General features: G+C 34.2%; 1 protein-coding gene across 1 annotated transcript; it reads right to left on the bottom strand.

The window, feature by feature from the left end:
- Positions 1 to 13,355: 13,355 nt before the first annotated feature.
- LOC110775219 (dolichyl-diphosphooligosaccharide--protein glycosyltransferase subunit 4C) lies at positions 13,356 to 13,868 on the bottom strand. Its single transcript, XM_021979816.2, has 2 exons — positions 13,814 to 13,868; positions 13,356 to 13,644 (listed from the first exon to the last, which is right to left on the bottom strand). The coding sequence occupies exon 2, from the start codon at positions 13,642 to 13,644 to the stop codon at positions 13,531 to 13,533; it is 114 nt and encodes a 37-aa protein (XP_021835508.1). The 5' UTR covers positions 13,814 to 13,868; the 3' UTR covers positions 13,356 to 13,530.
- Between the last annotated feature and the right edge of the window lie 2,965 nt (positions 13,869 to 16,833).

The raw sequence follows: 16,833 nt of genomic DNA, 5'->3' as shown, positions 1-16,833 counted from the left end.
TTAATTATTAATTATTAATTATTAATTATTAATTATTAATTATTAATTATTAATTATTAATTATTAATTATTAATTATTAATTATTAATTATTAATTATTAATTATTAATTATTAATTATTAATTATTAATTATTAATTATTAATTATTAATTATCAATTATCAATTATTAATTACTAATTATTAATTATTAATTATTAATTATTAATTATTAATTATTAATTATTAATTATTAATTATTAATTATTAATTATTAATTATTAATTATTAATTATTAATTATTACGGAGTATTTATTATTTATTATTTATTATTTATTATTTATTATTTATTATTTATTATTTATTATTTATTATTTATTATTTATTATTTATTATTTATTATTTATTATTTATTATTTATTATTTATTATTTATTATTTATTATTTATTATTTATTATTTATTATTTATTATTTATTATTTATTATTTATTATTTATTATTTATTATTTATTATTTATTATTTATTATTTATTATTTATTATTTATTATTTATTATTTATTATTTATTATTTATTATTTATTATTTATTATTTATTATTTATTATTTATTATTTATTATTTATTATTTATTATTTATTATTTATTATTTATTATTTATTATTTATTAAATATTTAATTTTTTTATTATTTACTACTCCCTCCATTCCTTTTTGTTGTACCCATAAGGAATGTTGGGGGTATTTTAAGAAAACTGAATCTTGGGTTGTTATTGGGATATGGGTAATGATTGGGTGTAAGAATAATGATTGTGTGTAAGAAAAAGAATAAAGTAAAGAGAGAGAAAGTATTAAATTAATTGGGGAAAAAGTAGATATTTATTAAAGTAAACAATAAAAGGAGTTACAATTTCTGTCACATGGGCTGGGGGACCCAAATGAAAATTTTTGGACCAATCACATTACAATGAGTCACGTATTTTTGGGTGGGAATTTTGCCCAAAATTCTGACTCCCATTTTTCCCTCCAAAAATCCCACCAAATTTTCAGAAACAATAACATATTGACTTTGTTTTTCCCTCCAAAATTTTGAGGGGTAGAAAAAGTGATATGCCTTTATAAATAGGCTGACTTTCCCCACAAAACACCAAAATTCTGATCCAACTCAAGTTCAATAAATACAAACACACACCAAAATTTATTCCTCAACTCAGCATTAAATAGCTAAAAAACAGGGGACTTAATGGCTTCAGATCAAGAGGATGACGATTTCCTCGGTTTTTCTGATGATGAAGGCGACGGCATTAACTCCGATTCTGACTCGGAGGAAGGTGATGATGCTGCTGATTTGGTACAAGCTTCTCAAAATACTGCTGCTGAATTTGGGGACATTGGGTTTAATGAAGATGTACCAAACAGCACTGAATATGTACAGCAAGTACCAGAAGTAGAAGGGGAAGGGCAGCAGCAAACTACCAACTTTCAAGAGGTACCCTTTCTTTTTGATTTGAACTTTCCACCACCATCAGAAAATGCATCACCTCATCATCATCAAACAGCAACACACACAACAGATCATCACAAGCCAAGGACTCCAAGAATAAATAATGAATTGAGGCTAGAAATATTGGTGTTCCTGCTCAATAGAAAGATTCCAGATTCAGAAACTTTGTTGTATGGGGCAATAAGGGATGCAGTCATAGAATATGATTACACCAGAAAAACCATAGGCAAAATATGGGACAAAGCAAAGAAACAGAAGGCAGCAATGAATTCATATATTGTGCAAAGCCAATATCACAGATGTGGAAGGAAAAAGGTTCAAGTCTCCTATGACTCAATTGCAAAAATAGGCATGGGGGACAGAACATGCATCGTAGATCTTGCAAGAATGCTGAATTTGGGACCAACAACAGTATGGAGGCTCATCAAGAGGAAAATTATAAAGCCACACTCAAGTCCCTTGCATCCAGGCATTTCAGAAGCATGCAAAATGGCAAGGATAAGGTGGGCAATCAGACTGATAATGGACTACACTATACCACAAGAACCAACATATTACAACATGTATGACTTCATTCATATTGATGAGAAGTGGTTTTATTTGACTCAAAAAAACCAGAGAGTTTATCTTGCAAACAATGAACCCTATCCACACAGAAGTGCAAGTTCAAGAACCAAGATACCAAAATTCATGTTCATGGCAGCAGTAGCCAGACCAAGGTGGGGTGAAAATGGGGAATGTGAATTTGATGGTAAAATAGGCATATTTCCATTCACAAATGCAATTGCAGCCAAGAGGACATCAAAAAACAGACTCAAGGGGACCATTGAAACAAAGCCAGTGAAGTCTGTAAATCAAATAGAGACAAGGGCAATGATGATCAACAACCTACTTCCAGCAATCAAGGCCAAGTGGCCACCACATGAAGGGGAAAAGGTCATCTATATCATTCAAGATAATGCAAAGGCACATATATTGCAAAGTGATCCTGAATGGCAACTACACTACAAACAAGATGGGTTCACTTTTGTGTTGACTCAACAGCCAGCAAACAGTCCAGATTGCAACATCTTGGACTTGGGATTTTTCAGGTCAATACAATCACTTATGCACAAGAAAATGCCTAAAACTGTGGAGGACTTAAGTGGAGCAGTGTATGATTCTTTTAATGAGTTGCATCCTAAGACATTGTCTAATGTGTGGATGACATTACAGTTTGTTTCTAATGAGATTCTAAAACACAAAGGCAACAATGATTACCAACTTCCACACAACAAGAAGAAGATTTTAGAAGATGAAGGCAGACTGCCAGAGCAAGTCAAAGCACCTATATGGGCAGTTAATGAATGCATGCAACTCTATGATGAATGGAAAGCAAACCAGTGAAGCAAAGTGAAAACAATTAGATAACTTTTTGTGTTTTGGGGACATGTTTTTAAATTGACAAGTAAAACCAATGTGTCACTTTTGTAAGCTTAAATGCAAGCATAACATGTAGGCAAAACATTTTGTAAGCATATCTTTTGGAAGCATCAATGAATGAATCTCATGTTTAAGTTTAGTAAAGTTTTTTTTCTTCATTCTTATTCACATCAATATAGAGTAATCAAGGCAAGGCAATAAACAAGGCAGCATTGGCAGAAAAAGTACAAGGCACAAGAGGTAAGGCAGCATTGGCAACACTATAAACAAGGCAGCATTGGGTTCTTAAGAACAAGGCAGCATTTGCAATATCACAACTCTAAACACATCGGCTTCAAAATGGAAATAAATAATAATATCACATCATTTTCAGATGGAAATTATTCCCATTCTGAAACCGATGCGTCAAAAGATGTAATTTTGACAAAAACAATCAATTCATCATTGATAACACATGGAATATGCCTCACATAAACAAAGAATCATAAATATCTCAGAATGTCCCCAAAAATCATTGAATCAAACCCTTTCCAATTAAACTTAGCTCCTGAAAAACATCATGGATGCTAATGGTGCATGAGTTTGATTGAAAAACAAAGGGTTTGACACTCATAAAATGAAGACTCATCACAGATCACAAGGCATAAGTACAAAAACTTTATCACATCACATCTCTAAACACATCGGCATCCAAATGGAAAGAATGCATATCACATCATTTTCAGATGGAAATTCTTCCCAATTGGATGCCGATGTGCCAAAAGATGTAATGGACAAGGAAACAAGAACAAAGCAGCAAAAACAAGGAAGCAATGAACAAGGCAACATCATTGACTCTCAGTTAAATTGTTTTACATCATTGACAGATTTGTTTCTAAATGATTTACAACCTCACCACCAATTCACCAAAGGGGATACTAGATCAATCAATGATGTGACATGATCTGTATTCCCTTTGGTGATTGGTGGTGAGGGACATGTTTAGAATCAAATATCTCAGGTTATCAACACATACATCACAGAATATCAACACTAACATCATTGAATATCAGAAACACATTATACATGTTTTGCAATACATGAATTGCCTCTCCTGTCTAACCTGACATAAGATCTCAGAATGTCCCCAAGCATCATTGACACAAACCCTATCCCCTAACACTTAGCTCCGGAAGAACATCAATGATGCTAATGGTGCACAAGTGTTATTGGAACATTGGGTTTGAGTCTCAGCAAATGAAAGACTCATCACAGATCAAGCATAACAATAACAATCAACAATGCATCAGATCACCATGAACTGATCAAAACATAGGGTTTGAACCTCATCAAATGAAAGACTCATCACAGACCTCCACTGATTCATGGGACATGAAGCATTAAACAGATCATTAACATGTAGGGTTTCATTTCTCAGACATATTGACACACATCATTGATCAAGTAGTTTCAATACTATCATATCTTTAACATTCTTCTGCCGAACGGAATGATTGATATTCACATTCCATTGTGTGAAATGACATTCACTCCGTTCGACAAAAGAAGTTAAAGGACAATTATCAAAACAAAGATCTCAGAATATCAACAATCACATCATTGAAGATCACAAACCTCCTAATATTGATCTCAGAATGTCCCCAAGCATCATTAAAACAACTCCAAACCACAAACACTTAGCGCCCGAGAAATATCATTACTGATACTAATGGCAGCACGAGCATTTGTGGTTAGTTGGACTTGTTCCTCAGCAAAAAAAAGACTCATCATCGATCACAACAAATAAAGGGACATTATTGTATCCTAAAGGGACATGCTTGGACATTAAGCATTCAACACCAGGCCACACTGAGAGGACTGAAATAACCCAAACCCTATCCCCAAATTATGATCATTTCATGCCCTTACTAATCCAAAACATAGTTATACTGATCAAATCTCATACTCACCAAAGCATCATATTTATCATACACAAAACATACCATAAAACAGGGGACATTAAGCCATCAAATCATGTTCATCACACAGACAACATTCCACAAAATTTCATAACCATATGGAAACACCATCATCCAATCATCATTATCAATATCAATTTCATAACATCATTATCTAACATCAACATCCATACAACTAATCACAACATCATCATCCAAACAACAACACCCCTGGCCAACAACAGATCACAGTTGTTGGCATCCACCTTATGACTCCACAGCTAGCCAGCATTCAATAAAATGAAAAAAGGGAGAAAGGAGACAGACTTATCTAAGCATCATCAGACGCTGAAGCCGATTTTTTTCCCTTCCCTCCTTTCTTTGAGGAGGGATAACCAGATGAAAGTTGTCCTGGAGACTCAACAGCATCACCATTCTCATTTTCACACTCTCCAACATACACCAGATCAAATGAATCAGACCCACTTGGTTCCTTGCAATCAACAGGGGACAAACAACATGATTAGTGCCCTCATAAAATAACAGGGGACCATGAATTAAAATCAGATTTAATCAAACAACTCAAAATAAAGTTCCAAATAATTTCAGATCACCATGGTTACCACATGCAATGAGATAAATGAGAGCAAATACATCCAGATCCCATTTTTAACCACATGCAATGGGAAATCAGATCAACAAAACACAGGAATATTCCGATTTTCTTCAAATAATTTCCAAATACCTCCAAATAAAATCAGAACTCAATTTTAACAACATGCAATGAAAAAACAGAGCACAAAATACCCATAGAACTCAATTTTAACAACATGCAATGAGAAAACAGAGCAAAGAATAACATAAAAAGCCCGAATGAATCCAACAGATCTCCAAAAAATTCTTTTAAATTTCGAAATAATACCAGATCTGCATTTTTAACACATGCAATGGGAAATCAGACCAACTTATCCAAAAAATAATCCGAGTTTAATGAACAATACTCCAAATAAATCCAACATTTATCAAATCCCACTTTTTTACACATGCAAACAATTATCAAACCATTTTTTTAAAACCGACATCAATAACCCTTAAAAAATCGCAAAAAATCAAAAGTAATACCTCATCGGAATCTCCTTCACCGAAAAAAACGCAGATCTGAGGGAGTGGGTTTCCGATCGTCATATTTTGACTCAACCTCCTCTCCTGGCTCCACTTCCCTCTTCCGAAACCATTCTTCCAAATAGTTTCGAGTACTCGTATTTTCTTTTTGGGCCAAATACAGATTGTTTTTATATTCGGCGGAGTAGGAATGCTCGTTATTGGGACAGTTGCACTTGGATCCCCAATCACAGTTGGAATCGGGGATTCTTTGACCAGTAGTTCCCACCCCAGAATCACCTCGAGTTCTAGAAAAAGAAGAACCCATAACGTACCAGAAAAACAAAGTTCAGCGACGATTAGGGACCAAAAAGGGGACAAATATAGAGGGGATCTGATCGGAAAATCAATCCGAGTAATTTGTATGAAAGTTTTTCGGCAAAAACGTTTCAGATTTGTGAGATTTGGAGAGGAAAACCCAGATCAGAGGCGGAAAACCTAGGGTTTTCTCAAGAACAGGGGAGGGATTTTAAGAGAGAGAGAGAGTGAAATAAGAGAGAGAGAGAGATCCGAAGAGGTGAGAGAGAGAAATCAGAATGAGAGAGAGAGAGATCAGAATGAGAGAGTGAAATCAGAGGGATGAAAGGGATGGGTAATAAAGGGAGGGGGGGTAGGGTTAGGTTAAATAATTAAATAAGGTGGGTGGGGTAAAAGTGGGTGGGAAAGGGTAGAATCTTAGGGTATTTTTTGTAAATATTGGGGAATCTTAGGGTAAATTGGTAAAAAAACTATGGCCAAAAATAGTAAAGATTCAGTAGGGGAACAACAAAAAGAAACGCCAAAAAAGGAAATGGGAACAACAAAAAGGAATGGAGGGAGTATTTATTAATTATTAAATTATTTATTATTAATTATTAATTATTAATTATTAATTATTAATTAGCTTTGGAATTTTCCACTATTCATATAATCTACTTTGACTATTCGTAGTGTTTTTTATATAAGATAAAATATAGTCATGTGGGATCTTGTTAGATTCGTTTAAATGTGTATTTTCAAAATATCAATTTTTTATAATTTTTGCATAAAGAGAATTTAAGATATAAATGGTCAAAGTTGTGCATTGACATGCGTGAAACTAACAAACGTTGCGAGTATTAAAAAACGGAGGTAGTAATAGGTAGCAGATTCAAAACTCCTCTAATACATTTATAATTTGTAGTTTGTAATATTTTCGTGGCTTAGTAGAAGAAAAATAAATTATAGTAGTACTTGGTAATATATTGGTGACTAATTCTTGCAATATTGCTCTATAAAAATAAAAATAAAAAAAATAAACAAAATCAATACTCCGTAGAAAGACAAAAAAAATACTCCCGTATTTGATAAGTTAGCCGTTTGGAGATGGGATGGTAGATTGATGAATAGAGAGAAGGAAAGTGACAGAAAATGGTGAGTTATTTTAAGGATTTCATGTCATGAGTTAAGTCCTTCACGTGCTAATGTGGTGATGATGCATGGCAGATATAAGATATTTATACCTGCAGCTTTGATTAGATTTATTCCACGGAGTAGATCTTTCGATTTCTAAAAATAATAATATTACGGCACCCTTCCCTCCTTTTTGTGCGCAAATAAAACCCTAATTTTCAGTAGCCACCCTTCTTTATTTTCGACCCCTTCTATTTTTGTTACCTTATTATTCTACTCCTTTTACTTAGGACTTTGCCGTTACTGAAGGATTTACTGCTCCTTTCTTTTATTATTTGTTTTCTTTGTCCTTTCTCTATCTCTTTCTTTTTCTTGGATTATTCATATGTGTGGGACTAATTCACAATAATATTAGTATGGATTCAAAATTAATATTTTTCTCCAGTATATGTTTTGCACTTACTATCTTTACCGTTTATATAGTAACTATAATAAATTAAACACCAAAATTCTTAAACATAGTAACCGTTTATTGAAGCATAGAAACCCTATGTTTTTAAAGGCGAATTGTGACTTAAAATCACATTATTCAATCACAAATTCACAATATGTATCAACAACACTAATTTGATATTTGTTTTCATAATAATCCTAATAAAATGCAAAAAATAAATTAGGAACAAGTTGTTGACTTTATTTCAAAGCATAGTCCACAATAAATTTAGTGTGGACCAAGTCCATTTAAGAATTAATGGATGTACTTCGTATTTTTTTTTTCCTTTAAAGTTTTTGATTGATTGTTCAATTTGTAAGAAGAAGCTTTTTGTGCAAAACTTATTTCTAAATATCGCCTTAGTTTTGAATTTAGGGTTGCCCTTATTTCCCAAATTACCCCCCTTTATTGACACAACCTAATGTCGTTATCCTTAGGGTTATTTACTTCCTCTGCTCTTACAATGTGTTTGAGAACTCTAATAAAATTAGAAAAAATGTGTAAAATTGTGGGAATATGAGAAATTGAGATTTCCTTAAGTTTATTTTGATTGACAATTTAAATGGAAAAGAGGAAAAATAAAATGTGTGAAAATCAATTAGCTAGTTATATTTTACATATTTTTTATTTTCCACCTTTTCCCCCCTCAAAAAGTGAAGGAAAAACGGTGGAAAACTTAAACAAATGACAATGTGTAGTGTTCCATATCAATTAACCAAACCAAATAAAATTTAGAGATTTCTACATATTCTCCAGATTTACTTTTCTATAAATTTCAATAATTTACTTTCCTCACATTTCCGCATTAATTTGTTTCCAAACACAGTGTTAGTGTGTGCTAGGTAATTTTTTTAAATGCTTTTAGATTTGTACAGGTAATTAATTATAGGGTAGTGATATAAGAAACCCTTTGGTATAAATAAGAATTTAATGCATTTGTCTAAATTGAAATAATTTACGAATGCTTAACAAAATCACGAGTCGGTCAGTGTAAGTAATGTTTCATACGGAGTATAAGTTTATGTTTCAATTTTTGTTACTAGGTTGTTGACTGGTTGGGTGCATTTAAAGCGAATGAGATACTTCCTCCGTTTCGGAAACATCGCACCATTTATTTTTTACCCTATTCACACCATGACTTTGACCAATTTTTGTGATTTGTACATAATGAAATTTTAGTCGTGTAGGGTTATCTTAGATTCGAATCGATATATATTTTCTAAATATTAAATTTTTATAATTTTTACTTGCACACGATTTGAGATAGTATGAGTCAAAGTAACGGTTAGAGGAGTAAAAGTAAACCTTGGTGCGATATTTCCAGAACGGAGGAAGTATAAAGGTTGGTTTGTTAAATACTCCCTCCGTATTTTAGAAAGAGATACATTTCGACCGGCACATAGTTTTAGGAGAGTGAGTTGAATTTATTAAAATAAGATGAAAGTAAGGTAGTTGGTGAATTATTTATTATAGTAAAAAGATGATGTGAGTTAGTGCTGGGACCACAAAAAAGAGAGAAATATTAGTAATATGATTGAAAATAGGGACCAAAACATGTCAAAAAAGGAAAGTGTATCTCTTTTATTAAAATACGATCGTTTAAAGAAATTAATAATATCCTTTTAAAATACGGAGGGAGTAATAATCGAAAGGTTAAATTATTAAAATAAATGACCCAAAGGTTGAATCATTAAAATAAAAGTATTCTATTTTATATAGTTTTCATCTTTTAAGGGAAGTAGAATGAATATAATGAAAACAGCCAATGACATGGCAATTAGTGCCATGGAAAAGTTGCATTCGGTAATTGATAAAAAAGTATTACTGTGACTACAACAAAGCCTTAGTCCCAAAATGATTTGGGGTCGAACTAACATGAATCATCGTAGGAAATCGTCATTAAAAAAGTATTACTGTGAGTGATGGAAAAAATTAGAGCTAGCGGCAATGTGGTTGAAGAAACAAGTTAAAGCAAGACATTAAGGCTCAGATTCAAAATTTACCCATTGGCTTCCAGAAACAAGTTAAGGAAGCGAAAAGATGAAACATCCAAAAACGGAAAGGCTTGTAAAGTTATAGTGAATAAAAAAGGTGAGGAATATGAATTACCAATTTGTGAGAAACAGAGCATCAGCAACACGTTAAAAGGCTCAGATTGAAAATATTAGCAACACGTTAAAACTTGAAATTTTAGAGGAATCAGCAGGCTGTATAATGTATTCATGCGCATAGGATGCAGAAGAAATAAACACTAGAGGAACATATATACAAGGTCTGAAAACAACTCATTCATAACTGTTTTTCAATCTCTATGTTCCCGTTAATTATGATGGTCACATTCAATCAACTTATTTCTTATTCTCACATAAATATGTCACAGTTTTTTAACTGGCGATGCTTATCAAGGATCGGTTTTGGTTGGGGTGTCCTAATGTTGTGGCTGAAACTGTTGCTAAAGGAGTAACATTAATTAGTAACCACACCCTCACTCTCTTTTAGAGTGTTGCACAAAGATATGGCATCAGAGTGAAAAGTGTGACAAAGAAAAATGTAGCCTGAATTCTACAGGAAAGAAATAGAGGGAACTAAAAACTGAATACGGGACATCCCAGAGAGGTATATGTAACTTACCACCAGACAAAGGATTAGCCGGTTCCATTCCCCCACCGCCCACTCGCCCAGCCTACACCCAAGACAAAAACCACCCACTAGACCCACCAAAATTACTCACCAATAAGGATGCAACTAAGACCTCATAAAACAATCATCTTTCATGTAACCCTTAATCCCACACCTTTTTCGTCTCTCTTAGACATGACAGAACCATTCTCCATCAATAGCGTTAAAAGCCTATATTTGCAGGAAGTCAAAGAAAAACATCCTTACAGTACAAGTTCCACTACCACAATACCTAGATGCAATTTAGGATAATTTCTCCAAAATAAATTGCTATGCTAATACTCAACTCAAGAAAATATTATGGTCCCTAAACATTACAGAGAGAACAGGATACCAGTCTGGAAACTCTCATCAGTCACGAAAATTCTCTGAATATTCAAGGCTGAGACCAAAACTTATATAGGAAATTTCCAGCAAGACAGAAAGTTCAATACCACTTCTTTTGCACAACAAAAACCCAAAACAAAGGCAATCAAAGATCCACATTTCTTCAGATGATAGAGACAAAAACACACCATCCAACTTAGAGAAAAGATTACCAGCTAAACATTTGAGATATAGAAGTCATCAGACACCAGTCTCCTTGAACTAGAACAAAACACTGACGGACACTTTTGTGTTTTGCAGTACTTGATTTTAGTTTCAGAACACCTAAATCTAAAAGAATTTTTCAATAAAAATAACCACCCACTATGACCGGTCTTTTCCCACCAAATAAGTAGTTAAAATGTACCATTCATTGCAAAGGGCACCCTAGAATATGGGCCACATACGGCAATTAGGAGGATTCCTTGCCAATGCTCATCAGTTTAGTCCAATGCATTAATTACTATGCACTAGAAAATACAGCCAGCTTTTCAGCTAGAATTTACAAAGGATGGACTTCAAAAAGTGCAAACAACATATACATCCATAACCTAGCAGAGATGAATAAAGCAGCCCCTAATTTTTCTTCCTTTCCACAATACCACATATGCCTAATTTGTTTGAACTTCCATGAAAACATTTGCCTAAACCACCATATAAGTCTTTAATTCAAATAACCATCTCTTAAGTGGAGTCTTTATTCACACTTACCACTCTTAAGTGGGTACTGGTGGTTTTCTGAAAAGAAAATAACAATCAAGGCTGGTCCTGATCAAATTTTTACTTACAGCATGCCTGGATCATAGGGATTGTGATGGGGGAAAGTGAAGGAGTACAAAGTCTAGTAATTTTGACCCTGAATTGGAAGGAGTGGAAGGAATTACAGGGATACTCTATTCCCCTAAATTTGGGGTTATTTATTTGTTACCCACCCACCCTCAGATAATGTATTCCCTCCTCAATCTCTCTATCCTTCTTCTTGCTCTAAGCCTCCATTTGGTTTAGGCTCCGTTTGGTTATGTGTAAAATATTTTCAGTGTAAAATAATTTTCATGGAAACAATTTACAACGAAAAACATAATTCCACAATTGGCTTTCTGTTGTTTGGTTCCATGTAAGAAAAATGATGAAATGAAAGGAAAAGTAAGCAGGTAGTGAGAGGAGTGTACAAAAGAGGTAAGGAAAAGGAAGGAAAATAATTTTCCTTCAATTTGAAGGGAAAATAAATGAAGGGAAAATGGTTTTCCATCACTGGGAGAGCAATTTTACTTCTAGGGTAAATGGTTTTACACTCCTTTGCAAACCAAACCATGTAAAATTGAAAATAGAGGAAAACTGTTTTCCATGAAAATGTTTCACACCCTACCAAACGGAGCCTTAGTGTAAAACGTTTTCAGTGAAAAATGATTTTCCAGGGATAACATTTTCCAAGGGAAAACACAATTTCAACCTAGTTTCATTTGTTTGGTTACTTAAAAGAAAATTAACAGAAAAAGAAAATGGGTGAACATTGAGGGAAAGAAGAAAGAAGAGGTATAGAGGAAATGTGGAAAAGTGATTTCCCTTCCTTTTAAATGGAAAAGATTTTTCCACCTTTGAAGGAGTCATGAAAATTGTTTTTCATCTTTTGTCAAACCAAATAACGAAAATGATTAAAAAGGAAAAAATCGTTTTCCTTGAAAACGTTTTACACCAAATCAAACGGAGCCTAAAGCCACAGTCTCCACTTTCCCAACCATTTCGCATAAGAACATCCAAATTAGAGGAATCAAAAGATCTAGATATAAATATTGGTGGTTCAACATTTAGTTTGAAGGAGGTATATTCGCTTGGAAATGAAGAAACTCAAGAAAGGATGTGCCCATGTGGATAATTTTCAGTTACTCTAGTAATGATACCAAACATAAGAGAAAGGAAAAACACCCTATACAGGAATCAGTACCCCTTGAAATAATACGTCCGTATTCCTATCCAATTCCAGGCGAGCCCTTATAGAGTTATAGTGGTTTTGGGATTTGGGAGAAGTCTGAATAAATTGTTCATTTTAAAAGTAGTTATGACTAATTTTAACAGTAGTTTATGATTAATTTTCCAAACTAGAAACTAATAATCTATAGCTAACTAACTCTAAAATTAGATATTGACAACATAAAGAATCGTTAGTAGCGTTAAAAATCTAAAGATTTCCCTGACTCTGCCTCACAAGCTTAATTAAATCAAAAAACTTAGTTCAACTCACAACCACAAGCTTGAATCAACCCATATCACTAAAACCCACAATTTATATTCTACATCAGAAATTTCTCTGTTACACAAGCCTGATTCTACCAACAATTGTAACATTTCGCTCCCCAGAAAAATCTCACGAGTCAATCAATTCCATATTAGACAAAATAAAACACAAACACACACAGATTACTTGAAATTTAAAACACAAATAGCAATCTCTTAAACAGTTGAAAAACATCTCTAAATCATTACTTAAATTAGTTCAAAGTACATGGATTAAGATGATGCATTGTCAAAATCAAAACAAAACTGTTGGCATCTTCAGAAACTATAAGAAACTAGTACTAGCTAGATGATAAACCACTGACATTGTAAATTGGGAAGAAATTTCCTTAATTTTCTCCGTATTTGGGATCAGCCATCACAAAATGGTACGCAATTACCAGTATAAAGATGAAGACGCCGAGAAAATTGGCAAAAAATCCCAGATCTTGATCGTCAATCATCTGCGATTCAAAATTGAAGTTGGGATCAGCAATTAAAATTCACAATATCATTCAAATTCAAATTCAAATTCAAATTCAAATTCATCACAATAATTCAACGAATTGGAAGATTTTCTAAAATTATATCACTTTGTTCCGGGGATAGAAAATAAGGGGAAGAAAGAATTACCTCGAGAGCGAAGAGAAATGAGTAGAGAGCCTCTAGAGAGTGCAATGAGAAAAGAAGGTTGTTTTAGAAAGGTGGGTAAGACTCCCGTATATCACGCGCAAATTGTTACTCCGTCCGTCCCCGGATCCACCGTATAATCCACAAACTTTTATTAATATTATATTTATTAATGGACTCACCTATATGTTAGCTAAATAAATAATTGGAACAAATTATCTGGATATTACGTATACACGAATTGAACAAATTGTCGCGTTGTGGCCGAACCACTGTTCTAAAAGACAATTCCGCGCTACTTCCGATGCAGTAGAACACTTGTGATATTTGCCTAGAAAGAACGGAAAGGTGTTAATTTAAGAGAGAATGTAGATAGTCGTTTTCTGTGAATGTGTTTTTGTGAAAAACGGAAGGGAGGTATTTATAGGAGAGCTGCAACAGCCATAAACGGCTAGTAGTGGAGTAGTGGGTGGTTACCACATTTATTGGGTAATTAAGGGGCAGTTAAAACAACATTTAGTGGGGTTAATGGGATAGTTACGGGATTAGTGGTTGATTAATTCTTTTTGCTCGTTAGAATTAATTAAACCCACTTCTGACCAAAACGAATAACCCGGCCCACAAAACCCATCCCACGCCCGCGAACCGCATTCGCCAAGGCCCAAGGCCCGGCCCGCTCGCGCGCGCGTGTGTTGTGTGTCCACCCATGCCACTCTCATGCTTTCTTAAACAAATGTTTCCCTCAAGCCCCCAAATATAAACATTGATGTGGTTTGTGTTTTTCCCATGTGGGACTTTTCATATTCCCACATTTTCCCATTTCCCACTCATTTTCTTTTGTATTCTCACTAGGATTTCCAACAATCCCCACAAGTTCGAAGATGAGAAGAAAAAAGAAAGAAATTAAAGAATTGAATTTCTGGGCAAAACAAACAATTGAATAAGTGTCAATGTCTTGCGACTTGAATTAACACTTAGTGACATTCAAGCTAGGATCTCTTTCCTACCAAGTGACTTACGTTTTGAACTTAATAGGAGGTTAGAAACTCGTTACTCAAAGCATACAATTGAACATGTATAATATTTTGAATCTCCGCCAATAAAAGTGACGCATTATATTGGCCATACGTCCATAACCTGGATGCTCATAGGTGCTCTAGAGAATAGCCCATGCAATTCTCATAGAAACGACCTCACTTCCACACCTAAGTAGGTGAATCCCATCAAATGTGAGCTACATCACACCACCAAAAATATGGATATGGGTTCATTAATAGCCGTATGCTCAACCTCGTTCAATAATAGCAAGCACATCATAAACATCTAAGGGATGGACACAAACAAAAAAATTGTGCTTCTGAATTATTACATAATGTTCCCCTTTGAACTCATAGTGAGTAGGTGACAGGCTAAATCGCACTACTATCAAAGATAAACCTAACGTTCACCAACTAAAAATATAGTAAGGGAAGCAGGGATCGTATCCACAGGGAAACAGTGTTCTTCTACTATTAATAGGCTAATCTAGACTACTGGTAACAAGAATTGGATTGGTTTGCATATTAAACTAAAGTAAATAATCAAATCGGAAAATAACAATATTAAAGGAATCTAGGGCAACGGTTCACCATAAATGCAGACCGGGATTGGACAACGGACAATAACAATCAATTAACAATCATAACTAGGAAAACATGCATCTCTCGAATCTTACGAATTCCTTAGGATAGAACAACTAGCGGGCTCTCGCTACGTACAAGAAATAATTCCTATCTAATAGCCATAGACCAAAAACATCAGATTTATACCTCTCGGCGCATAATCTAAGGTTAATCAAACTCAAATCAAAATAGTCCGGGCGAACAGAATTGACGAGCAATAATAATAAGCTATAGAAATTATAATCAATCAATTAATTAATCAAGTCCACATATAATCCCAATCATGCATTCATGGATCCCCTAAACCCTAGAAATTAAACTACTCACTCATGATAATAAATAACAAAGCAATTAACATAATAGAAAACATGATCAAAGCAATAAGATAAATTAAAGCAAGAAACAATACCGACTTGAAGAACGATGAAATAATAAAGCTTGAATCTTTGATTAAAATTAAAACTAAGTGTTTGGAGAAAATAGAGAGAACTAAAATAAACTAAGTAATTAGAAACTAGAATAAAAGATGTTTTCTCAAATAAAAGAGCTAAGCTTATAGAGTTTTCCTAAATTAATCCTAAAAAACGGAAATAAAACTCGCGAAGATTAGCTGCAGGTTTGCGTCGCCCGATCGGGCGATTTGCTCGACAGTCGGCCCGATCGGGCCAAATTCCGCCCGATCTGCTTCTCATGGGCGCCCGATCCGGACCGGGCGAACTGCGCCCGATCGGGCGCGTGTAGATGGCTCCAATTCCCTTTTAATTCCGCCCGATGGTCGCATTTCGCCATCAGCTCACAGGGCGATTTGCAATCCTCAATATCCTTCGCCCATATCACCGAGTCTAACTTTCGGGGCTCAACCATAAGCATCTAAGGCTTCCGAAAGTCGACGATAAAGGTCCCGAACTTCCTCGGGCTCGTGTAGTGGCCTAAATCATCACGAAACGGGTCTAAAAAGACCAATTTCTCATTATCAAACCTGAAACTCAAGGCACACTAAATAACACATATTAGTACTAAAAATGGCTCCTAAGAGCTCATTTGACACAAAAAAGTACTAAGGGACGGGGGTGAAACACTATATAAAACACACATATCAAACTCCCCCAAGCTAGATCCTTGCTTGTCCCTAAGAAAGGAAATCATCGATGAATACAAGACCAACTTCACCCCCAACATATTTCAAAATGAAAAACATAATTCAAGGCAAAATCCAACAAGCATGCATCAATGTCAACCAATCAAATCCATTCAACCACTAAACCACCCTAACAATCGTCACGCAAAGCGAACCACAAATGCACAATGGAATTCAAGACTAGTGCTCACACACTCGTCACTCATTTATGTGGCGGATAAAAT

This window comes from Spinacia oleracea, chromosome 5, assembly GCF_020520425.1.
Source record: "Spinacia oleracea cultivar Varoflay chromosome 5, BTI_SOV_V1, whole genome shotgun sequence".
Taxonomy (NCBI): Eukaryota; Viridiplantae; Streptophyta; class Magnoliopsida; order Caryophyllales; family Amaranthaceae; genus Spinacia; species Spinacia oleracea.
Note: the sequence above shows the minus strand (reverse complement) of the source record. Positions and strands in the feature narration are given on the sequence as shown.